The sequence below is a fragment of the Labrus bergylta genome, chromosome 13 (genome assembly GCF_963930695.1).
Source record: "Labrus bergylta chromosome 13, fLabBer1.1, whole genome shotgun sequence".
Lineage (NCBI taxonomy): Eukaryota > Metazoa > Chordata > Actinopteri > Labriformes > Labridae > Labrus > Labrus bergylta.
In genome coordinates, this window is record NC_089207.1 from 18,310,271 (window position 1) to 18,336,257 (window position 25,987).

A 25,987-nucleotide genomic window follows, 5' to 3' on the forward strand; every position below is an offset into this window, starting at 1 on the left:
ATGGCTCCTACAGTGGCAAAAATGGCCCCTAATAGTCTGTGTGTGTGTGTGTGTTAAAGACCAGATTTATGTTACTGACTGATCATTGTTCATATGTGAGCAACAGATTGTTGTTCCCAGGTCTTCCATTTATAGTGGAGGAATTAAAACGCTTCTTTCTGCTCCAAACTGTGGGTGGAAAAGTCCAGTTTATCACCCAAGATGCAGATGAAATAAATGCATAGATTTCTTATCTGAACAGCTTTCATACCGATAACAGAGGCACTTTGGTGGGTTGTAAAGGTACCCTCAATATTGTAACTGTAGATGTTTTATACTCTAATAGGTTTTTTTCCACTACAAAGAACAAACATTTGATGTTTCTTTACCAAATCTCTTTATTGCTTTCTGCTCCAGTCTTCATGTCTCACCTGACTGGTTATCTCACCAAATAATGCAGAACTTCTGTTCAGGCATATTGATTATAGACTGCAAATAACAAGCGGAGGTATCCAGCATGACCTCAAGGATACATCCACTCCTTATAAATTCTATGATTCCTAACAAAAGCAGTGGCAATAAGAAGAAATACATTTTAAAACCAACACAAACATCCGGCAGTACTTATTTTATATTATGCATTTAGACAATCCTGTTACTCCAGAGCAAACATTTGTACAGATGCTATCGGTGTTTTTCTTGGGAGTGTCAATCTAAAAACATTCAGTTACTTTGAGTAATAAAACAACAGAAATACAAGACAACACTTTATCTGAATTAGAGCAAGTGAGCACTCTGGAGAAACACTGATGATACTGATCCATGTCATACGAACATCCACAGGAAGGAAATGTAATAAAGCACTCAGTGGTGAGATCATTTTCTCCTCCAATGCACTCATGTTGATGCTGCTGTGCGGCACATTGCTCGATTCTGCAGCAGAAGAGAGTTCATGAGAAAAAAAAACAGACTCCGCTCCTGCTGCAGAGCAAGTTTACACTACACATTTCTCATGTGTGACACACAGGGCATCTGCTAGCTACCTCTGCTGCTACTACTTTCTATTTTTGTCTGGGAACATGAATCAGAGCTCCTCAGCTGTGGAGGAGCAGCTTGGATTTTCCTGTAAAATGTCACCACAGTATTAAATCACATGGAATCAATCTATAAAGTAAATGACCTGTGCACTGTTTGTACTAATATAACAGTTTTTCTCCCCTCTTCAGCCGCACAGTCCTCTTGAATGGCTGACTGTGCAGGTATGTTTTGGACAGGAGGCTTGGTGAAGGCTCAGTGGTGTGTGTGTTTGGAGATGGAAAGCAGACTGACATCAGAGAGTCAGCTCTTTGTCTCCCAGAGAGGAGAAGCACTGCTCCACAGTTTGCTCTGACACCTCCTCCAGAGTCGACGGGTTCCACTTTGGATTCTGGTCTTTATCAACCAGCACTGCAGAAGCACAAGCAGAAAATCATGACGGATAGGGATTCAAACGATAGCAGAAAGTTCACAAGTTTTAAAGAGGACATATTAAACCCCTTTTCTACCTTTTCAAACAGTCCTCTGTGGTCTAAATGAAACATCTGTGTTGTGCTTTGGTCAAAATATAACATGAATCAAGCACCAGAGGTTTGTGACCCTGTATAAACCAGCGCTCTCAGAACGCTCTGTTTTGGTGTGTGTGTCTCTTTAAATGCAATGAGCCCCCCCTGAGTTTTCCCGCTAGACATCACTCCTCTGTAGGGAGAATAAAAATGGCGGACCTGCGCTAAAGTTTTGTTCTATACTGGAGGTGGAGTCCATGGGTGGAGATATCAGGGGAGGGGAGAATTTACCAGAATTTGTTGTAAGACTTATGCAGACACAAACAAAGGACTGGATGGGTTTATTTCACATTTTGTGGCTCAGCAGACACTCAGGTTACCCAAATATATGTTCAAAAACACTGTACAAGTGGATTTTTCATAATATGTCCCCTTTAACATTTCTCATTAGTTCTTTATCGCTTTCTGTGCAATTCCTAAAAATGGAAACATGTTTGAAATGTACATCCTCTCTATTTCACATGCAGTGAAGGTACTTACGGGCTCTGACACCTTCATAGAAGTCGCAGCCTCTCTGCAAAACAACAGAAACAATCACATGAGATGAAAGAGACTCGTGAGTGTATCGAGTCCTACTCTGAGGCAAGACCACAACATGCATGGCACATTTAAAAAAAAATGTGAAACATACAAACCATAGGCCCTCACCACACCCACAGTCACATTTAAAAATATATATATATATTATTACATCATTCTGCATTACCTTCATGACCTGTATAGTTTGTTTGAATGCATTAGTGTAACATGAGAAAAGTGTTGATTAAATCCACTGCAAAACTAGAAAACATGTTCAAGTTCAAGTTGGAGCTGACTTAAGCGACCATTGATGTTGTATAACTTTGTACTCATGAGCAGGACTGTCTCATCATTTATTCAGCACAGGCAAGTTAAGGATTCGGTCCAAGTTAGTTTGTTATAACCTGAGGCAGTTAAGTGTTATACTTTAAGACTTTTTCTGAAACAGTCTTCAAAATAGAAAAAAACCTTTGTACATCCATTTCATAAGACAGGTGCGTAGGAGAACAGTGTGTCCATCAAAAAGTCAAAGGTAAACTCCTGCACACTGTCTAACTCGCAAACAAACATTCATTGGTAACGTTTCGGTACTAGACCTTCATCAGATAAACATTCATTTCCACATTAAATACGAAGTTTAATGTTTCTGAGAGAGACAAGACTTCTTGGAGGAGGTGTGTTGGTTTTTACCATGCAGGCCTGGCTTAGTCGATACTCCATCACCAACACGTCCTGCAGGCTCAGAGTTGCTCCGGCCTGCAGCAGCTTGTAGGTCATTTTCAGGGAAGTCGGAGACATCTTGGACAAAGTCTGCAAGAAAAACAAACATTTCTGAGTACTTCTGTGTTCGAGGCTAAACCTACAAACAGAAAGACGACAATGGGATCTTTGTTCTGCAAAATATCAAACATAATCCTCGGAGAAGACAAACAAAGCAGGGCGATGTGTGTGTGGACAAAGATGGTCATAAATGTTTAATGTACGAGACAGGACAGGGAGTCAGCGGTGTGATAGTTACAGAGGATGTGGGTTCATTATAAATATTTGATGCTCGAGGTGAACCCCCCCCCCCCCTCCAATTTAGATTTTCATAATTTGAAAGGAGAGTGGAAAAGATAAATGTTCATTGAAGCCTGAAAAATGGAAGCACAAAGCCTCGAAGCAGCTGATTGACAGAAAATATTTTAAATGTTACAGATCAAATAAAAACATTGTGATAAGGCAGGCGCTCATTTACGGCTCAGTAATTATATATCGTTTAATAGAATAGAATAGAATTACTTTATTGATCCCAAACTGGGAAATTGTGGCGTTATAGCAGCAGGTTGTCTAAACACACAATATGAGCAAAAAACACAATACTAGCAAATTTAAACACAATATAATATTAAATACAAAGTAAATCAGCACTAAAAATATCAAAACTAAGAATGGGAATATATACAACCAGGATTTAACTAAGCATTACTAGTCTTAAATATGAAAGATTAAATGTAAATGTGCAAAAACAGAGTTAAACCCTATATCCTGTCGACTCCACAAGAAAGAGATGGGTGTGGTGGATGAGGGAGGGGTCTGATGTTGTATCTAAAGGCCTCATTTCACAAGTTTTGTTTCTTTTGACAATCTAGGTCAATACGATTTAAACACAATATGAGAGATACACAAAGTCTTATCCATGAAGAGTCAATGTTGTAATTCTTTAGAAAGAATGTGAGAGGAGCCCCTGTGGTCCGCTAACAGCTCTGTGGTCTCCCATTGGAGGGATTTTGGTCCATCCAGCGAGGAACAGGACTAAAACTAACCCCATTAAGTGCTTAAACCGGGGTTACTACTAATTACTAACATCAACTGCTGAGGCTCAATAATGCCGTGGCTCCCTTCCAGCTCTCTCGGTGGGATTTATCTGGTAGGGGGGCCAACAGGAGGGATGTGCACAGACACAGCAGGACTTTAACAAACTGTGTGTGTGTGTGTGTGTGTGTGTGTGTGTGTGTGTGTGTGTAAGCACAATATTAAAGTCAGACTGATAGGGGATTCTTTAAGACAGTACCAAATCAGGACACTTCACAAAAGGAGCAGGTCTTAGAGAGTCTGAACAGTCATCCACCATGCAACAGTGGCAAGAAAAAAACGTCCTTTGAAAAGGCAGAAACCTCGAGCAGAACCAGACTCCTCTGTGAACAACCGTCTGCGTGTCTGTGTGTGTGTGCAGTGTGTCAATATAGAGGATTATTTGGCCATGCCATGGGAAAAATACTTTTTATGTAGACTGTGCATCACCATGCAGAGGTCATCAGAGTGCTGACTGATTAAATACACAACCAACTTTAATCTAAGACTATGTAACATTATTGAATTCTGGTGTGCTGTAACGTCCGGCTGCAGACAGTGTGACTGTAGTCCACGATGTAAAGCGTCCTTTGGGCCCTTGGGTCTGCAGCAGTGTTGCTTCATTTCTTTTCACACACTTGTATTGCAACAACAAAAAAAAACCGTCAGTGATGCTGATAGAGCAGCAGGTCGGGGATCGTACCTGAGCTTGTTTCTTAGCGAACTCTGAGCCGTCAGCCTTCAGGTCCTGCATGATGCCCTCCACACTGCTGGAGCTGAACAGCCTGCCAGAAGGAAAGAGCCGCATGATTTCATTAGGTGGTGTTGAGCTTTAATTGATTTTCATTCTTTCTTAAATTAGAGCATTTGTCCAAACATTTTAAGGCCTGTGCTTTAAGAGTCTGTTGTGATGTTGTGTTGATATTTTTCTTTTGTCAAAATGAACCGACAGTATCTAACTATAAAGTGACCAAGTGCTCTCCATGAGTCTGATATACCTCGTGCCACAGAGCCGTGGTCGTCACAGAACTATTAAAAGCATCACAAGGCCTTCAGCTAAAAATAGTCCCCACAAATACACCATTTACTTTAATCCTGTTTGAGTTACATTTGATGAACTACAGAGTCCAGCTGTTGGAGAATATAAACACTATTTGAAATATGCATCATCAGCAGAGAACCACGGACACAGCACAGTGCAGCTGGGAAGATGGCAGAACAACCTAAAGTTTAAACTCCTATTGACTAGCTTATAGTACAAATAACTTCTTACAGTGTAGTTCTCCACAGCGGATAAGAGCCCCTGAACACCTGCAGGACTCCTATGAAAACGGCATGAAACTACGGCAACATCATCTTTATTAAGAGCCGAACACAGAAGTATCGTCTCCCCTGTGAAGAGACCAACGCATGGCTCATCGGGCTGCTTCAAAAAAAAAAATCTAGGTTGAGTTAATAAGAAGATTGTAATTATTAATGTGGGCTTTCTGCAGAATGTTTCTTGTCACACACGTATAATTATTTGTGTTTAATCTGCTTTTAGTATCCACTCAGCTACCCTGGAACCACGACCAGGTGGTACAGGAAAAAATCATCCAGACACTAATAGCAACTTGTGCCAATGGAAAACAAATAAAAAAGGACCTTTATGGAGACAGGTTGAGTTTGTACCAGTCAGGGGAAAAAAGGGTGCAACACTTGTTTTCAATTGCAAAATGTATCAGCACCAAAGCCTAAAATATTTTATAGTATATTTTAACAACTTAAGTATTTTATCCGAGCAAAAAAACTGGAAATTTTAGCACCAGAGAATACAGCTCTTTACATTTACCGGTACATAATATTCAGACATAAAGATGCTGCATTTAGCAACAAATCTGACCAGGACAACATAAGTATACATTGCACTAAATGCTGACTAGTTTTCTTTTCACACCAGTCACAAAATGTTTGTTTTTTTGAGGAACTAGACATACCTGTTGATATCGGACATGCGCTTGTCCAAGACAAAAGGCTTCTCAGCATCCAGACTGCTCTGTGGACACAGAGAAGAAGTGTGAGCACAGACACACGACTTCAGGACGACTCAAAGCCTTTTCCTCTCTGATGTTGTGACTTATTTATGTGTGATTTTTCAAAGTGGTTTGTAGGTTGTCATGTCTCTGTTTGGGGAGCACTATGCAAAAAGGGGTTGAGTTAGTGTTTCTGGTGGTTTAGCTTGTTACAGTGTAGTCATAGTAAGGGTTACTTTCGTGGTGGTTCTAACCTGGTTCTGGTAAGAGTCCAGCACTTTGGAGATGTCTTCATTAGAGGGAGACTTCATGTGCACCAACTCCTCCTCCAGCTCCGGGATCTGTTAGAATAAAAAGCTTTAGAATTAAACGAGCCACAGGGGAAAAAAACTACTTTTAAAAACAGCTTGTTTGACTGTTGATTCAGAGGCCACTTATTACTCCAAATATAATAATATTTTGGTTTGGAGGCAGATCTTTCCATCATGTTCCCCATAATGCAACATATTTCTGGTAATGGCTTCACTGGATTGAACATTTCTTCTTCTCTTTGTGTATTTACGTGTTGTTTGAACATATCAGGCAGCACACACCAACACACCAATGCACTGCTGTGTAACTACCAACATGAAACTCACAGATGTGGAGATGTCTCTGCAGTCACTTAAACGAGAAACACCAGATTAAAAGTTATAAATCTTTGAAAAACAGACAGCTGAGGATTTGTTTAGTTGATCAAAGTTCATCCATCGCCTGTTTAAATATTATTCCAGCCTTGTTTTTGATGTAGAAGCTGTACAAATAAACTAATTCCCACTCTCTGTTTGTGCGTCCTAAAAGTCAAGGTCACAGTTTTTTTAACAAACACTGGCCCCAACTGTTCTGACCTCACGCCAACCGCAAACAAACACAACCTGCCTCTGGAGCAGACGGTGAGTGTTGGCAACTTTTAACACGAGAGAGACGCACACGGTGACTCAGCATCCGGCTTTCCAGCGGAGCTGTGACCCAGCCCTCCCCTACTGAGCACCTGTCCTGCAAAAGCCTCTGCAGCACGCACGCACACACACACACACACAATAACTCAGGATGCTTTAATTGATCACAGAATATAAATAATAAGATTATAGGTGGGTATATCATCTGAACTTCATTTACCTTCATAGACTCTACAAAGTGAGTCGCCACTCCAGCTCTCTGCACATCACGCCCCTTCAGACGGAAGCCCGTCAAGGCCAAAAACAGACCCAACTTCCCCTGGAGCCTCGGCAGAAAATAGCCTCCTCCCACGTCAGGGAAAAGCCCTGTCAAAATAAAACAGAAAAAAACTGTGTCAGGTACATGTTTGATGAACAGCAACAATCAACATGAACATCTGTCACTGCTCATCCAATCAGAAAGCACATCAGTGGAAATAAAAAACAAAACAAAAAAAACAACCCCTAGCCTTTATTAATAATTAACCATTAAGAAGCCAAAAACATTTTGTTGTACAAAAACAAATCCTGATGAACATCCTTCTGAATTTTTATTGAAATGTTAAAAAAAACATACAGAAAATACTGATTGGGACTTTTAGGGCTCTCTTATTCAACCATGTGTTAAAGGCAGAATATGTGATTTTCCACACTTAAATGTAGCAGAAACCAAGTATATCCTCTGAAAATAACTCTGTGAGTCATGACTGTCTACAATGGGTGTAACACCAGAGTCCCACTGTCTGTGATGTTTTCAGAGTCCTATCTTCTGTTTGTTTACATCGCACGAACGGCCGGCCGACTCATTCCCCGGCATATAAAAGTTGTTTAATTGAGGGACTAGAGAAAAGAGGAATAACATACTGTACTCACTGCTTAACTGTGTTTCTAGATCACGCTCATTTCAGGTAAATTTACATGCAGTGTGAAGATACAAGCATAAAGAGCGCTAGAATTAGCATGCCAACACAACTATGCAGCGCAAGTTGTTTTGGTTTCATGCTGGTGCTCAAGGGCGACATCTGCTGGATCAAAAAATCACATATTATGCCTTTAATTACATCAAATCTCTTTCTTTTTTTTAATGCAACTTTCTGTTCCTTATTTGCTGAAAAACACTCAGATTACTCAAATGTCCGTGCAGCTGTCCAATTGTATTTTGTCCTTTGTATCGCATCATGTCCTTCCATTTTGGATCATATCATATAGTTACCCTGTGATTCCCACCCCTAATGTCAATAATTTTGGTGAAATCAACTTCTCTGCAAAACATGACGCAGAAGGTGTTTGTTTTCAGGATTAAAAATGATATTAAAAACTTTTCATATCCACGAACATCGGAAAACATCTATGCTGATTTTCGATGTATCTGAAAAGGCTTTTATCTGCCAGTGAAATTTGTTCATCAGCATGTCAGTAAGACACTGTCAACCAATATCAACCAATTATGCTGCCTTTTAAATAAAAAAAATAATAATAATCAAATCGTTTTGCTAAGGAAAAAATCTAACTGGTTCAAATTTGTGTCATCATTTTTTTTGTTACAGAAATGGACCCACACAAAAATATTTTTAATTTACTGTCATGTAAAAAAAGGAAGAATCTCTGATATAACATACCAATGATTTATTGATAATATACAGAATTAATGGTTACATTTTAACAACTTGCTTTGCTTAAAAACCATGAAGAGCCTTTAATAACTCCCCCGTCTTTAAATCTCTCTGCAGGTGAGTGATGTCGTACTAACTAAGAACAACCAATAAGAGAGTAAAATAATTCCTGGCAGACTGCAAAAAGCCAAACATGCGGCTTACAGCTTACAAGCATTAATGATTATGAAATATTTCATCACAATCCTCGGCTTTAATCTGGACTCAACTGATCCTGTTTTCAGTATTTCTTGCACTGGTCATGTTGGTATTCTGTAAGTGTAGGATGAGGCTCTTTTTTTGTGGGGTTGGGGGCGCGGGGGGGGGGGGGGGTAGTGCATCATGGGAGAGAGAGGGATTAGATGAGCTGACCTGATTCACAGCTAAAAATGTAATATCATAAATGCTGCAGATTATGGCTGTTTTTCAGAATGGCGGTAGAGCTGCGTTAAATCTGTTAATCCCGCCGCAGAGGGGGTTAACCTTAAAGCATGAGGGCGAGACGGGTGAGAGACTGTGTGTGTAGTTATGAAGATATATATTGATACAAATAATAAAGCATTTCTGAAGAATAACAAAAACAAAGTCAGTCCCACTGTTACTGTAACGCCACACTATTTGCAGTAACTAGAAAGCTAAATGAAGCCAAAAAAGTAAAGCTGAAGTTACTTGGTAACTGGTTACTTTTAGAAAGTAGTAACTCCAGTAGTAACTCAGTTACTTTTTGATAGTAACTAACAAACTAGTCACCAAATTCTAAACGTCACAGACGCTCTTTTATGAACACCAGAGAGGATAAAGCTGGTAGGATAGCTGAATTATAAGGTGTTGTCGTTGGTGTTAACAGGGGACTGATGGAGGGGGAGCGTTTCATAAATTATAACCAGGGCTGTGAAGGGGGCGAGGGAACCCAGGTCATTAAATCCAAATAGAAATAATGGATCAGCCTTTTGGCCGTCATGAGAGGATTTCCTGAGGTGATTAAAAACATGTCATCTATAGCAGATTACAAGAATAAAGAACATAGAAATATCTGTATCAGCTGGGTTTTGTACATTTGAATGGTTACTGGCAGTAAAAAAATTGGTTTGAGATTTTATCCTGATATTAATCAGCCACCGCTCATTTACCCATAATATATTTATTCACTATTTTGTACTTGAGAAACGTGATTAGTTTGTTTAGATGTTGAAAAATGAAAAAAAAAATATCAGCGTGTAAGACTATTTCACTTAACTTCATTTAAAAAGCATTTTGCAGAGCGAGAGTCAAGCATGCAGCTGTTTCAGCAGGAAATCAAGCATTCTAGTTGTGCAATAATACGTTTTAAAAAAAAAGTAAAGATCAGTTTATTAAAAGTCACACATTTTAAGAGTTGTCATTGATTTAATAAAATCTTGTCAGAATATGCCTACACAGTTGTTCTTACCAAAATGTCACAGTAATGTATTAACATGATTTTATTTAATCTTTGCAGATCTCTCTTTGACAACCTCACAGCAGACAAAGCCTCGCGCCCCCCCTTGCAACCCTGCTTAGCCCCAGTTTGTACTTTGTTTTTGCGGGGAGAAGTGGTTGATTCAACATTTGCATGAAGCCGGAGCAGCTGCAGCTCTGGAGATGTTTAGCAGTGAAGGTTGTAATCAGACACTAAAGGTGCAGCACAATGGCTCACCTCTTTATTTTGGATTTTGACTAAAAAATGTGAAAACATATTTTCACAAGGGGTACATCATTGAAAAAACAACTACAGACCTGCTGAACTTCCATCACGGGTGTTTTCATGTATTTTGTTCATTTCGACTGATTCACATTCACTCTCTCTCCTGTTGAAAAACACGCTTGTACTGTGTTCTTTACTCTTTTCGGACTCAGATTGAGATATTTTAAGACTTTCCAGCTCTTGAAACTCAATATACTGTAAACATACATCATTGGGAAACAGGCCTGAAACTACAAAATGACTGAGAACTAAAGAGAGAGGCTTTGAGAGGATTGGATGCCAGGATCAAGGCTGAAATAATAATACATTCTGAAGTATGATAGAAATACAGCAGTATGAAGTCAAAGTTTCTGATTGCAGAGAGGACGTGTTGATGATGACAGTGAAAAGCTGGAAGCTAAGCATCTTTAGTGATAAATAAAAAGTGAAAAACACAACAAGCTCTGAAGAGGATTAGCCAAAGATTTCCTGCCTTCTTTCTAAAGTGACGACAGTTTTAAAGCCACCTCGAGCTTCTGGCTGTGTTTATTAGAATTAAAATTTAAACCAAAACAAACCTTTCTTTAAGCGTACGCACCTGCAATAAGTAGATAACATGTTGGTGCAGGAGCATGGATTAGAGGAAAACAAGCTCACAGATACAGAGGACACACCCGTAAAAACACAGAGTAACGTACATCCATCTCTTCAACAAATCCTCGTCTGTGAAATGTAATCACGGTTCCCTTTCCTAAGATGTCTTACTTCAACTAAGCCTTTGAGAAACACATACACAAGTCAGACGGCATCAACAAAAACTTCACACTTCCCTTTCCTGTAGTCTTATTTTCTGTCAGCTGGCATCCAAGTCAAGGAATCAGAGCGAGCTCAAAATGCTGCAGAATGAGATTGATGTGTGTGTGTGTGTGTGTGTGTGTGTGTGTGTGTGTCAAATGCATGAGTGACCTTTGAACTGGGGAAACGACTGACAAGCAACTCCTGCATTACTTAAGCCACTGTCACACATGCACTCCTGGAAATGTCTCCAAAGTATCAGGATGGACGGACTGCCTCTGAAATCTTCCAGAGTTGTTTTTGACGCGTCCCTCACAGAGGGAGACTTTCCCTGACGGACCGAGGTCCCTAAAGGGGATCATGGGTGGCTGGAGGTGTTGAAAAAGGATGCAGCTGAAGTGTCAGACGGAGCAAAAGCATCCGTCACCACAAGTACAGTTTATGACTTCATATCAAAGCTGCTTGTAATCAGTCATATTCACAGTGTCACTGAACGGGTGTGAAAGAACATACTGGCTGTAATGTAAGAAATTCTGTTTACTGTCGAGGACACGTTTTACTCACAGCTCGTGTGAGAAATGCAACAATAATTTCATAAGTAATATTCTTGTTTTGTCTATATGGATGAAGGTTTCTCACAAATAGCAAAATATCAAAGATACTAAAGTTGCCTGGACGTTACTGTTGTGCGACATTGTTGAAATTGTGAGAAATGTACGACAAAATGTCTTCGATATTTGTGACTGCGCCTTCATTGACTCTCCGTATATAGGCATGAAGGTTTTTCTGTGAACCATGTGTATAAATACCCAAGCATACTGACTGACACTATGTAGCATTGTTCCTTTTGCTTGCAAGAAGAATAAATAACCACCAAAGACATTGCTTGACTCAATGTCCTTTCTTTTGCATTCATAACAGAAATGTCCAGCACACTAGCAGAGAACCAAGCTTCATTTAGTGCATGCAGATGGCACTGATCGCAGGATTTAAACATCATCACCCTGCTGCCTTCACATTGGCTCACCCCAACCTCACACAGACATTTTACAAGGAAGATGGCAGGAAAAAAAGGAAGGGTAAAGTTAAGAGTTTAGTGGATGTGTGAAAACACCAAGGTTCAGATCCACCAACCCAAAGAGGACAGCGTCAGCTAAAGATTCATCACGGCTTCCTAAGGACCAAAAATGATCCAGAATGAGCGTGATGTGTGTGCGTGTGTTTGGTGGGTGTATGTGATGGACATAAACCTTCAGAAAGTGACTTTGTATTTTGACTCACAGCCAAATAAACTAAAGTCTGGGCTGACTTTTCTGTCACATCTTTAAAAGATTTGAGGATCTTCTCATTAAACATCTTGATTAAGCTGACACACATTCTGAGGAGAGACATTAGCTCTCTTGTCACACCCCTGTGTGATCAATGTTTGATGTTGTTTTTATGTACAGCCTTCCAAGTATGATAAATCTTCAAGGATTAAGTGCCAACCAGCTCGTTTCTGCTCTAATGTCAGCTGTAATTCATTATCGGCTGGAGATTTGTTACTAATCTCCTCAGCGCCTCGGGACACGACCATCTGTCTGCAGGAGTCAATTAGCTAAAGAGCAAACTAGCTTAGTACTCCAGGAATGACTGTTTAAACTGCAGACTCAGACAGAAAAACAGTGAGGAAAAGTTCTTGATGATTCCACATGCAGGGAGCCCTGAAAGTCACCAATGAAGAAGATTCACTGAATGTTTCCATCACATCATGCAACTTTACATTTCAGCCTTTTATCATAACTATTTCAAGTTCTAAGTAATCCAGGGCATTGATATTATGTGTATTGATATGACTTTAGTTGTCACATGACCTGTAATTATCACCCACTGGTGAAAAGGAAAAGTCTTGTAAACAGACAACTGATGCCAATCAAGTGGAGAGCGAACCTGAGGAAGCCACGATACAAAATGCGTTGTTTGTGTAGCTGCAGCCTGGATGAGTAGCACGGCGCTGCACAGGGCTCCCATCGACCAACATCATTCTTTCTTTTGGATTTTAATATATTTTGTATTTTAATGTGTCAATTTGAATAATATCGTATCTCTTTAAATGCTCCTAATGTTCTGTTATTAACACTTTTTGTTTGAATGGTGCTTGCAGTATAAAAGTTTGAATCTGGACCTGATTAACCAGAATATTGTTTTAGAGTATTTGTAGGTTTTTTGTATATTGGCCATCTCTATCATCTCGTTATCCTCTCTCTAAAGAGTTTTGGAGTTTTTTCCATGCAGACCTTGAATCTATGAAGCAGATCTAGCTGGTTCTGGGACTGAAATCAAAGCTCCTCCATCATTAACAGTCTGACCTGTGCAGCCTGACACTCTTACCGATGGCGGTCTCCGGCATGGCAAACAGCGTCTTCTCAGTGGCCACTCTGAACCGTCCATGAACTGACAGACCAACACCCTGCAGGTGGAGAAGAACAAAAGGTGACACAGAAAAAATTAAATCAATGCTTTGAAGAAGAGCGGAGGAAACAGAGTCCGAGGACGAGTAGAGAGGGAATGAGGAGGGAAAGAACGGGTCAAAAAGAGAAATGATTAATATCTGTCACCTCTACAGAGAGATGGAGTTTGAGGTGGAAAATGCTGACCAGAGGAAAACAGTAAACCAGGTCGACCCTTGTGTTAATGAGTGTGTGCGCGCATGTGTGTGTGTGTGTGTGTCTCCCAGCAAAGTCGTGGCTAATGAGTGCTGTTGGCCAGAGGACAGTTTCAGCACAATTAGGATTCTCCTTGAATCCCGCTTCTTTGCATAAAATAACACTGATATCATAGACTGTATAAAAAGATGGACGGCGTGACAGCGCATCAAAAAGTGAAGCCAAAACACTTGGAGCTCCACCTACTGACTGGCTGCAGAATAGGTTAAAGAATCGCCACCTCCATGTTAACAGATGGGACATTTGTCAAAGTATAAAATCAAAATGAATGTCTAAATTTGTTATTTTTGAACATAAATGTACAAAGGTAAGGGATCCTGCTAACGGGGGACTTCAACAGGATACCATAAAATACATATTAAAATAAATATATCTATATACAATAGGTGTGATAACAGAACTGTAAAGCTGTCCAGGATTGTGGAAGATAATGGTGAGTGCTGTGAACTTCTTATTAGTATGAAATCAGAGACTGTGTGCAGAGAATCACACACATCACTTCAGTCCAGTGTCCGTCAATGCAGTGGTTCTCAACTCGTCTGGCCTCAGGACCCCCCATCAACTCCTCCCTAAAAAACCATGACCCAAGTTTCTGATATTGTTCAACCAATCCGATCCATCTAATGCGAAATCGATCAGTTTGTTCAGTTTGCAGCTTCCGTCATATTTTTGTATCAGCAGTAAACTGAACACAACAAACATTTTTGAAAAAGCGCTTCACAAACTGTGACACCAGGTTTTTTCCAGGCTCGCGACCTACTGAAAACCACCTTTGGGTCCCGACCCACCAGTTGAGAATCACAGCGTTAATGTACAGCACACATTTCACACAAGTAGGCAGTCACACAAAAAACTCACCCTGGCAAGGTTTATACAGCTACTGTACATGTGCATCTGTAAATGCAATTATAATATTTACACTCACACAAACATATACCACATCTATCTGCAAGTTTCCTACAGCATACTGTAAATAACTGTTATTTTATCAGAAAGCTAGCTGTTGAATCATCCTGCTGATTGGATGACAACAGAATGCAGAATTAATAAAATCCATCAGTTTATATAAAATGTAGGTGTTGATAAAATGAAGAATAAAAAGTAAGAGACGCACAGGAAGGATTCTGTACTGAGCTGAAGGTTAAAAAGATGATTAATGCTGCCGTGTTTGTGGAGGCGCTGTGATCCAGCTCTTTAAAGTAATCACGTTACTTCACTGACCTTCAGTTTTCTAGACGATTCTTTATAAATGAATTAATCATCGAGCTCTGCTGTACCTATGAGCAGGGCCAGTCACTGGTCAGCTCAGATAAAATCCAATATGTCACGGAGCGACTGCTGCTGATTTATGTCTGTAGAAGGTCATCAGGTAAATCCTCCTCCTGAGGGTTCATATCCACCTGCACCGCAGACTGGGATTAAACTGGTGATTCATGTCTGATAATAAAGTCATATACGTGGTTTTACGGCAAGGGGACCGTAAATCTGCCCGTACAGCTGGATATGAAACATCTCTCTCTTTCTGGTTTGCTTTGATTTTTTTTCAGATCACAACAAACGAGTGTCAGGTTTTTAAATTAAACAATGTCACACGTGCAGCTTTTCAAGGCCAAGAGCATGACGATAATTACTCATTACTCTTTTTGCCTTATAATCGCTTATAAACAGAACACGTCCGTTTGTTTTTGACATGTGATTGCATCCAATCATTTTGGTCGAGGTTTGCAGAGAGAAATCAGAGAGGAGGCAAAGAAAGAAATAATGTTGGATGAATTTGAAATGTCTTTAGAATGTCTACAGTAGAGTGTAGCATGAGACACAACAGAAAAAGCAGACCATATCTTTCCCACTATTAAAGGGGCTTTCCAGCTTATATTATGTTTCTTGTTTTGGAGGATAACGGAGCAAAAACTACAACAATTTAAAAAAATCTCCTCGTTACCAGACCGTCAACGCTCTGCAGCTCTGCAGAGAGGTGACTTGCTGCAGGGTTTGCCTCACGGCTGCATGACGAATGACCAGAGTGGATTAAAAATATCTGATTACTGGAGACCAAAAAGACCTCTGCACGGAGTAATGGCTCCCCTGAAAGAACCAGATCCACAATACAAAGAAACAAAGGAGACAGACTGTGACTCCTGTCAGCTGAAGTTTACGATCGCTTTGCCTCTGCACTCAGAGCAAACACAGGCTCTGGATTATTCCCTCGTAAATCTGCTGGACTTTGTGGAACGGAAAGAGGAGATCAAAGATATTTACAGTTCAATCCCGCGACTGAGTTTATAAAGAAACACATCTGTTTAAGGTTATACTAGATTAAATCTTTAGAGAGGTATGTATATCAAACTCCAAACAGAATGACAAATATAACCTTTACACTTTATTTACCACCCAACGTCCCTAATACCAAGCCGCCACCATCTGACTGTGTCGTCCCCACAACCACCGCCTTCCTCATTCGTGCACGGCACTGCTCCGACCTCCACCTCAGTTGTTGTATTACATTTACGTTTTTTTATTTTTAAGTTTGATATCTCTTGTGTAAAAATCATTCATTTTAGAGTAGCTTTGTTTTTCAATTAAGATGAGATCATCAGGTAACACTTTACATTAAGTGGGTTAGGGATCAACACAATAAATGTATGTTTTTAGATCTATAGGTATTTATCTCTACAGATTGAACATAGATCTAAGAAAGATATCGGATGATATGTCAGCATCAGCGGCCCCAACAATCCAGTATCGGTCGGGCCTTTCTAATGAGCATAAGCAACTAGTTAATGGAGAATATTGTGAACTTCATTTAAAGTGTGACCGATCATCTTTATTCATCCTTAAACAGGGAAAATCAACCTGTTAAAACAGCTCAAAGAGACAGAGAAATGAAACAGTAATAAATAGTCATTAAAAACACTAATAGTATGATGACAGCATGACAATAGAGATAATACTAAAAAGAGGAAATAAAGAAAAATATAATACCATGAAAGATAGAATTACTTGAAGGTTATAGCCATTGTTTTACTTTTCTTTTATTTAATTACTTTTATGTTGTAACTATGCAGATACATTTTCCTTCCCCAGTCCTCCATAAAACACAACATCAAACACTCTCCTGTGAGGAGTGAATCAAGCTGCTGAACACACCCTTAATCAAATCTACGTCTCATTTCACTTGATTAGAGAGGGAAAAGAAGATTTAATAAAGTTAATTTCACATGCTGGACTCGTCTCTGTGGCCTCTTAAATCTTGTTTCCTGTGAGCTCGAGGCGATCACGAGTTGGATATTGAGTGAAGAGGCGAGTTCATGAGTCCAGAGGCCGCGCAGAGTTCAACAGCAGAAGACGGTCTGGATATGTTTTTAGACTGAGGTTAAACAGGGGGACACTGACTTCAGGGATGTGTGCTCACAAAGAGCCACTGGAGAGTGAGGAGGTGTGAAATACGCTGATTAAATGATTAAACGCCCTATGTACGGAGGCTAAAGTCCTCAAAGCAGCATAATAAAAGGCATAAAAAGCCCAAAAAACGTATAAAAAAAACAAAAAACTTTTGGATTGAACATGCAGAGTTCCTCTTCATCTATTATAGTATTACGACTCATGGAGAATATGGAGCTTGTAAACTAGTAAGGCAGGCAACTGCTTGGGGCCCCAGGCCAGTAAGGGGGGGGGGGGGGGGGGGGGGGCGGTGCCCATATATGACAGAGTTTAAACCACAGCAGTGGCTCAAAATGTCCAAAGTTTTCTCTGACAGTAGGAAACCCCCCTAAGGTGGCCCCATCTGCCAGCACTCACTCTGGTTGCACTGTCAAGCGTTGCATGCTTTATTGTCATGAAAGTTGACGGAGGAAAATGAAGGGTTTTACTATCCTGTTATATCTACGTTTTAAAAATAATGTTATCGCTAAAATCTGTAAAAACTTCACATTTCCGTATTTTCTGTTGGTTTTCTGTCAGATCACTGATGACATAACCCCCAATCCCCACATACAGTACTCCTTGCGCGCCGTGGTCCGTCGGCGCCACAGTTTTACTCCTTCGGACAGCACGCGCCCTGCCCCACTGGGGGCCCACTGTGTTTTATTTTGAAATTGACTGGATGCTCTGTGCGTTTCCTTGTCTAACTCTTCATGTTCTGTCCTGCTTGACGTGGACCTGCAGCGTGCTCCGTCGAAAACAGACTCGCAGCGTATTTAAAACGGAGCAGAGCGTAGTGGTGCTGGTGGCAGAGACGGACAGCGGAGCCCGCTGTGTGAACACAATGATTGACTGGAGGGGCAGCGAACTACGGCTAGTATTTGGAAATTGGGGGTAACGGTGATGAACGCTGGTTGGAGGGGCCCCGTGTGACTTTTTGCCTAGGTCTCCAACAGACTCTTAAACCGCCACTGCTCATAAAATACAAGATAACTAAACCTCGTAAACACTTTTTACCTGTAAAAACAAACAAACCTGACAACCTGACAAACGACTCTGGAAAAGAAGATTTTTTTTCCCGAATATGCAAAGAAAGAAAAAACTGAATAAATAGATGTCGTGCCATGAACCCTGGATGCACCCTGGGGACCGTTTATTTGCTGTAACATTATCAGTGTCACCATAGAAGTAGAGGAACATCATGATGCTGTGGTGCCACCAAGCACCCATATAAGAACAGCTCTCCACAGCCTGCTGTAAACATCTGAGGTGTGAAGTATGCAGACGTGCATGTTTAGAGACAAAGCTTACACACTGAATGGGCTTCTAAATTTACAAGCTGGCTGACAGTGTTTACAAAACTATGGAGGGTTTAATGGAACCCCTTATTATGAAACAAACCAAATATTTACAGAACAGGTGAATCCAGTGATACAATACAGTGTCACCTCTCCTGTGCCACACACGGCTCTCCAAACAAAGACAAAGCTAAGTAACTCTCCAACAACATACAGGTTTACATTTAGCAGAGAAATCAATTCTGGCACTTTTTTTCCAGAGTTGTAGCAATATCAAAATGGGCTTTACAAACGCATCTGAAATAGTCTAAAAAACAGTGGTTCTCAACCGGTCGAGCCTCAGGACCCGCCCACTACTCCTTCATGAAAAATCCTGACCCCAAATGTCTTGTATTGTTCAATCAATCAGATTGATTTAAAGACAAATTGTGCAGTTTGGACCTCAGGCAGTACAAAGCGTGAGAGAACAAAGAAGCTGAATGAAAAAAAAAAAAAAAAACGCTTCACAGCATTTTTCCTTCCAGGCACACCTTCACGACCCACTGAAAATGTCTCCCACACCCACTTTTGGGTCTTGTGTCCCGACACACAAGTTGAGAACCACTGGTCTAAAACGTGGGATTAGGTATAAGTGCATGTTTTATCTTATACAGTTATCCATGAGCTGCTAAAATAATCTGCATGTTTGATCGATAACCAATTCCTCTATCTTGCTGCAAAGTTAATCTATTTGGCAAGTTTATCTGAGCGTCCACAATAGATGTTTAATGGCTGCCAGGAGTAAAAGCTCCTGAGTTGATTTCAGGTCATCCTTTATGTGACAACAGTGAACAACAACATGGGGGTCATAGTCGAGTGTATAACATTATTTATGCAGTGAATAAGGCATTTCAAGTTAAGAAGGTTCTTCCGCACATGCAGGATATGCTAAGAGGCTGAGCGCTAAGCTAGCTACGTTAGCTTTACTTGAGGTCAGGTGCTAAGCTTGTTTTTAGCTGAGGTTCCTGTACTGGTCATCCTGTCATGTGTTTTTACAAAGGGCTGAACTATCAACAGAAGTCTTCTCTTAAAAACAAACAGACAGAGGTGAAATCACAATCATTTTTTCTTGATAGATTTATTTTATTTATGTTACTTTAGACCAGCTAAAGCGGTACCAGCACATTTCGACACCGTGTTTGAAAGTGAAACAAACACGTGGTAAATGTAGCTGCCTTAACGTCGTCGTGAAGAGACAAGTGACAGTTAATAGTTACAAACACTTGAGGAGAAAGCGACATCTTTTCCACATCACTCCGACACAAAGTATTGACTTTCAAAACAAGCTCTGCACTGGATCTGAAAGATGAGGACATGAACGCAGAGATCAAAGCCTGCGCTGAGGTCTTTTTTTGGCTCTCGCTTTCTTTCCTTCCACTTAGTCAACGTTGACGTTGGCAAACAAAAGCTCTGTCTCCAAGGGGAAGCGATTACTGCCCGCAGAAGTATTCATTTATTGGGCAACAACGACCGGACACATCTCTAATGAGACAAACTAAGGCGTTCACCAAAGCAGGATTTGAGACTTAGAGATGATCCTAGAAATAATCAAACAATTGTATTTCCTGTTTCAATACCACAGCAACAAAAAATACAAGTCCTAAGCAAACAATACTGGGTTATTTCTTGTTTTCAATGATCAAAAATTGCAATTAAATTACCTGCACCTTTGGATGATGTATGTTGTCAGTACCAAAACATTTCCAATGTTGCTGTCTATTTTTAAGCAGCTATTGGTTAAAATGATGACTAAAGCTCTGATAATAGTGGATTTTAAACTTCGGGTGTTGTGAATGATTTGTGTGTGTGTGTGTGTGTGTGTGTGTGTGTGTGTGTGTGTGTGTGTGTGTGTGTGTGTGTGTGTGTGTGTGTGTGTGTGTGTGTGTGTGTGTGTGTGTGTGTGTGTGTGTGTTCGTTGACTTGCTAATGCCTCGCCTTCACTCCCTGATGGTTTGTTATCACTAACACAAGAATGCTGCTCCGACGTGGGAGTTCTGCCCGGAGCTCAGAGTGGATCTGGGAACAGGGACTCTGGTCCCTCTCGGACTTTTCCATATATAGAACGAGTCTGTTTTTAACCACTGAGGATGGCCTGCGTCAATATTCACATATTTTTTCTCTGTGCTGACTTTGCAGAGGACTTTTGTTTACTTTATTCCCACAGTGATGAATCTGAAAGAGCTCAAATAAGTGTTTGATAAGCAGCACAGAAGATTCAACAAACATCACAGCTTTTGAGGTTTTCTGCTGGGACGGTGAACTGAAGCGATCGTAACACACCATATGGTGCAGCAGACACCAGAACCAAGCACTCAGCTGTTCCTCGCATCCATTACCGCACGTCAGCCGACTTTGTGTTTTCAGTTTCTGTTCTGACAAATAAATTACAGGCTCTGTCTCTCTGAGAGAAAAAAAATGGGGGAGTTGGGTTCACATGGTCGCTGTCTAAACACAGAAACACAAACACACGAGAGGATTTTTTTTTTTTGTATCACAGCTTCAATCATTTCTGTGTCAGATGTTTACTAGACTGACACATTTAACCAAAACAATTAAACCTTTACCTTGTACACTTCTGCCAACAAACCAAGTGCGTGATAGGACAGTGCAATTAATCCCAACGTCATTACTCGATCGCATTCACGATAAACACACTGCAGAAGTCTGAATGTTCGACAATGTTTTTACTTTATTTTTTAAGCCTTTTTGCCTTTATTAGATAGGCAGGCTGAAGAGAGAGAGAGGGAAGTGTTGGGAGGAGCGAGTGGGTCATGACATGCAGCAAAGAGCCAAGGTCGGATTTGAACCCACGACCGCTGCAATGAGGACTATAGCCTCTGTACATGGGGCGTACAACATAACCACTAGGCTATCGGCAACCCCCGCAATTTATTTCATGTACTACACTTTCATTTGGTGTGGGTGTACTGATAAAAACGGTCACAAGATAAACGTACAGAAAAGTTACAAATCAACTAGAAGGTAAGCTTACTGTCTCCTCTGCGTCCAGGCAGACTTTTGAAAACATTGGTGTCTCCCTTCCTCGCCATTAAAAAGAATACAGGTTGGGGCTCTGGTGGCGCAGTGGTTAGTGCACGCGCCCCATGTATGGAGGCTGTGGTCCTCCAGGCGGGCGGCCCGGGTTCAAGTCCCACCTGTGTCTCCTTTCCCGCATGTCATTCCCCACTCTTTCTCTGCCTGATTTCCGACTCTGTCCACTGTCCTGTTTCTCCATTAAAGGCACAAAAAGCCCAAAAATAAATATTTAAAAAAATATAAATAAATAAAAAAAGAATGCAGGTTTATAGTACTTGGATTTTCTTTTCAGACCTGGAGGCAAGGTCCGCTAACTCTTTCTCAGAGAAACTGCCAATCAAAAAAGATCTGAGGAGTACACACACACACACACAGACGCACACAGAGTGAACCTGTATTCACTGGCGGCTGTGAGAGAACTGTCAAGGTCATGAGACTGAAAAACAGATTCACCTTTAAGTCTAAAATCCTCCGTCACCAGGTGATTCAAATAATATCCGCACATTTAAAAGTCCAGAGAAATGAGCATGAGTGCAGCTCTGATTTATTATGTCTCATTATTATTGTAAGGCCATAGTTATGATTTAAAATTTAAAAAAATTTGGGGAATAAACAGCGGCAGATACAATGCTTTGTCACTCTTTTTTTTACAGCCAATCAGAAGCCACCTTGCCACCAGCAGCAGCTAACATAGACAGATAGATCACTACTGACACCTACAGGACAATGTGAGCATTACAATGCATCAACTGCAGTTCTCAAAACATAAAAATGTAAACACGTGAAAAAATGTATGTTCTCACCCCTCCCATTGTTATCCCATCGATAAGGGCGATGTAGGGTTTCTTGAATGTTCCTGAAAAGTGAAAGAATATTTACCTTGAGTAAGCACGCTGATCATGTTAAAGTCCAGGTGTTTGACTGTTTCACCTGAGGCCATATGTCTGTTTGTATGTCAGTGTATTTCAATAGATAACACACACTCACTCAACAGGGTTTAAATAAATCTCTGCACACCTGAGTGAGTGACAGGTGCGTTGGAGGAGGGTTATACTTAAAGACAATAAAAAGGGCTCCAGCACAATGTCTTGCTTTATGCTGACAAATTCATTTGATCATACAATGTTTTGTCAAACTGAGCTTCATCTGGTACAATGTCCTTCCAGATGAAGGTCGAAAACAGACCGAGACATAATATGATCAAATACACTCTTTAGCACAAAGCCAGAGAGAGTGTGGGGGCCCTTGTCATAGTCTTTAAATGTGATACTTACCTATAGTGTTGTTGAGAATGTATTCCTGACGGAAAAAGTCCTCTGCAAGTGAACCTCCAGCTTTTCCCGCTTCTGTGACCGCTGAGAGGAGGAAGAAAAAAACAGATCAAAACTATAATGAGGTAACATGATTTCAATAAAGTCCAAAGGGGAACAATGAAGACAGGCAAACCAGGTTTCATGGCCATCGCAACATCAGGATTTCTCTACTCCTCTCTTTTTAATATGTATTATTTATTGATGTATGCATCACCCGCAGACCCTTATACGCTACTTAACCTTTTAGTTGTTGTAACACAAACTTCACCTCTTTTATGAACTGCTCATCTAAAAGAATGTTTTTTTATTTATTTTGCTTTCCTTTTTTTCAGAAGAAACCAGGAAAAAAAAACACAAATCCGAGTCATCATCAGTAATAAACCATGCAGACACAGTGATTATCTTCCATGACCCTGACCTCTCTTTTCTGACTGCCGCCACTTTCCCCGTCTGTGTCTGGACTACGGTGATGTTTTCATCTCATAGCTTACATTCTTAGGACCCCTGTGTATCTGAGGTTCATCACTGATTTTAAATCCCTCCCTCATCATTGTTTCTGGTTACATGTGTTGGATGTTCTTCTTCGTCCACCGGAGACTTAAACACTGGTGTATTCTTATGAACACGTTTATTTATAGGTGTGCGTCCTACAAACCGTCTGACCTTCATCAGTCAGAAGAGAATAGGTACTTAAAATCTTCAGTCCCAGGATCTTTTCTTTTCTTTCCCCATCCGTAATTAAGGTCAGAACTGAACCGGGGAAAAAAGTTTGCTGCTCCGTTTACTTGGACGTAATTTAACGAGCTGCTCTCATTGGACGCTTTAAAGAGGAGCTTAAATAACTCGGAGGGAGACACATCTGGCCGTCGCTGTTCTCCCTGATAATTTTCTGGTTGTGGGCAATCTCATATCTCAATTTTTTTTTTTTTTCAGTTAAATGAAATAAATAAATAAGCTGCAACTGTGTAGTCACATTCTTTCGTCCTGGGTTTTATCCCTCTGGCCAAAACAAAACAGGCGTCCCAAACCTTCAGGTTCAAAGAGCTTGTAGAGTCACACTCAGCCTGGAGACATTTTGCAGACATTAAATAAAAGGTTGATACAGGTATTTACCCCCCCGCCCCTTCATTTCTGTGTTGTAAAAAAAACTACTCTTTAATCTTGATTAAATTTGTCTTTTTATTTAAAGGACTTGGCAAATTAAACTTGATCTAAAGTCAGATTATAAAAGATAATTTTATTTCTAACCCTAATGGTTAGTAAACCCAGCAGCCTATTTCTTTAGCTCTCCAAACTGGTATTTCATTAAACCCCATAGGACCCCCACGTGTCTCCATAAACTGTATCAACAAGTTATTGATATTGGTAAAATAATTAGTTTCGGCTACCCATACTGAAGTGTTATGAATCCATGAAGGCTGCTGCTGCTTACCTCTGATATCTCCACCAGCACAGAAGGCCTTCCCACCTGCTCCTTTGATTATCACAATGTCGGGGTCATCTCCACTTTCCCATTTCTAAAATCAGAGAAAAAAAATCTTTTAACAAAGCAGCACATCTTTGGGAGAATTTTTAAAAAATTGCATCATTTTGTTTAAGTTTAGACATTATAAAACAGAAACCCCATCAACCACCATTCCTAAAACCAAAACCCTGACCATTAGCCATTTTCACATCCAGTACAGTATGTGTTGAGGAAATTACTAAGAACTTGGATTCAGGGGTGCTGGTGGAGCAGTGGTGACTGCGTAGGCCCCAAGCATGGAGCTTGTGGTTCTCCAAGTGGGTGGCCCAGGTTCGAATCCCACCTGTGGCTCCTTTCCCGCATGTCATTCCCCCACTTCCCATTTCCGACGCTATCCACTGTCCTATCTCTCCATCAAAAATACTTTTTTTTTTTGTTTTTAAAAAAACAACTTGACTTCACACAAGAAAGATTCAAAAGGCTCATGTGGCTTAAGTTGAAGAAAGTTTATACATACAAGAATACTACACCCAATCATTCACAACACCCAAAGTTTAAATAGAAGGAGTAGCAAAAAACCGAGCTGTGTCCCTGCTATGCCAATTCCCCCAAACTCTTCCTGAGCTGCTTGTTTTCACAAACGTCTCATTACAGGCGACTATCGCTGTCGGAAAGCTGAGGGGAAGGATCTCAGGAAGCAGTACATGGCGTCGATAAAAACCACAAAGATGAGGCGCTTTGCCTTGCTTTGATTATAACTTATCATCTTTATATTTAACTGTATCTATTTATATTTTATTTTTCAGGGAATGCTACCCTCTCCGTCTTTAAAGTAATTCATTCTCCTAAACTGCTTTAAATGCATAGCACTCTCAGTGGCTTCAAGTGAAATGTTTGCGCTCTGTGAACACACAGATGTTGACCTCTGACACACTGAGCCAAGCTCTCCACTCACCTTGAGTTGAGGGTAGATCAGTCCGATCATGGTCATGTTTAAAGCATTCAGGACTTTGGGTCTGTTTAAGGTGATCACGCCTGCGTTGCCCACTTTCTCCAGGAGAACCTCGGGTTCAGCCTGACTCGACATCTGATCCACAAACAAGAGACAACAAGAGTTTTCACATGACAGTAATCAGTGTTTAATCTGTGTTGTCCATGACAGTGAAACTACCACATCTTCTCACCATATGTCCCTGGATACGCTGTAATCTGCAAAGGGACCTCAGTCTGGAAACAGCAAGGTGAGAGTGATTCAAATTATCAATAAACACAAACACAGATACCCGGATGTTGACCTTCAAGTTAAACAATTTACCTTTAAAAAACAGTATAACACACGAGTACAATAACTATCATCGTTGTGACAGCTTGAGTCCAGCATGTTTGACTTTTCATAACCAGAAACAAAACTTAATTCAAGAGTAAAATTACGTTTTCAGGTAAGACAGTCGCGTGCAACATACCTGTACGCCGACGTTAAAATGGTAAAGGACATAATTATAGTTTATTGAGTAATATCGTCTGGACAGAGGCTGCACTTTCAGGTACAGCTAACTCTCCTTGCTTTTTCCTCTGTAGTTTTTCTGCAGCTGCTTCCTGGAAGAGGTATGGAGCGGGTCCTGATTGGTCAGCGATGTGACG

The 25,987-nt window shown here is 40.6% G+C and overlaps 1 protein-coding gene across 1 annotated transcript; it reads right to left on the reverse strand.

Annotated features, from left to right (window-relative positions):
* Positions 1–359: 359 nt before the first annotated feature.
* hibch (3-hydroxyisobutyryl-CoA hydrolase) lies at positions 360–25,964 on the reverse strand. The gene is made up of 14 exons (XM_020633212.3): positions 25,810–25,964; positions 25,531–25,573; positions 25,302–25,433; positions 24,314–24,398; positions 22,843–22,923; positions 22,372–22,424; positions 13,441–13,519; positions 7,103–7,248; positions 6,199–6,285; positions 5,909–5,967; positions 4,636–4,717; positions 2,790–2,909; positions 2,061–2,094; positions 360–1,425 (listed from the first exon to the last, which is right to left on the reverse strand). Exons 1-14 carry the CDS (start codon positions 25,839–25,841, stop codon positions 1,310–1,312), a joined length of 1,149 nt encoding a protein of 382 aa, XP_020488868.1. The 5' UTR covers positions 25,842–25,964; the 3' UTR covers positions 360–1,309.
* Positions 25,965–25,987: the final 23 nt, after the last annotated feature.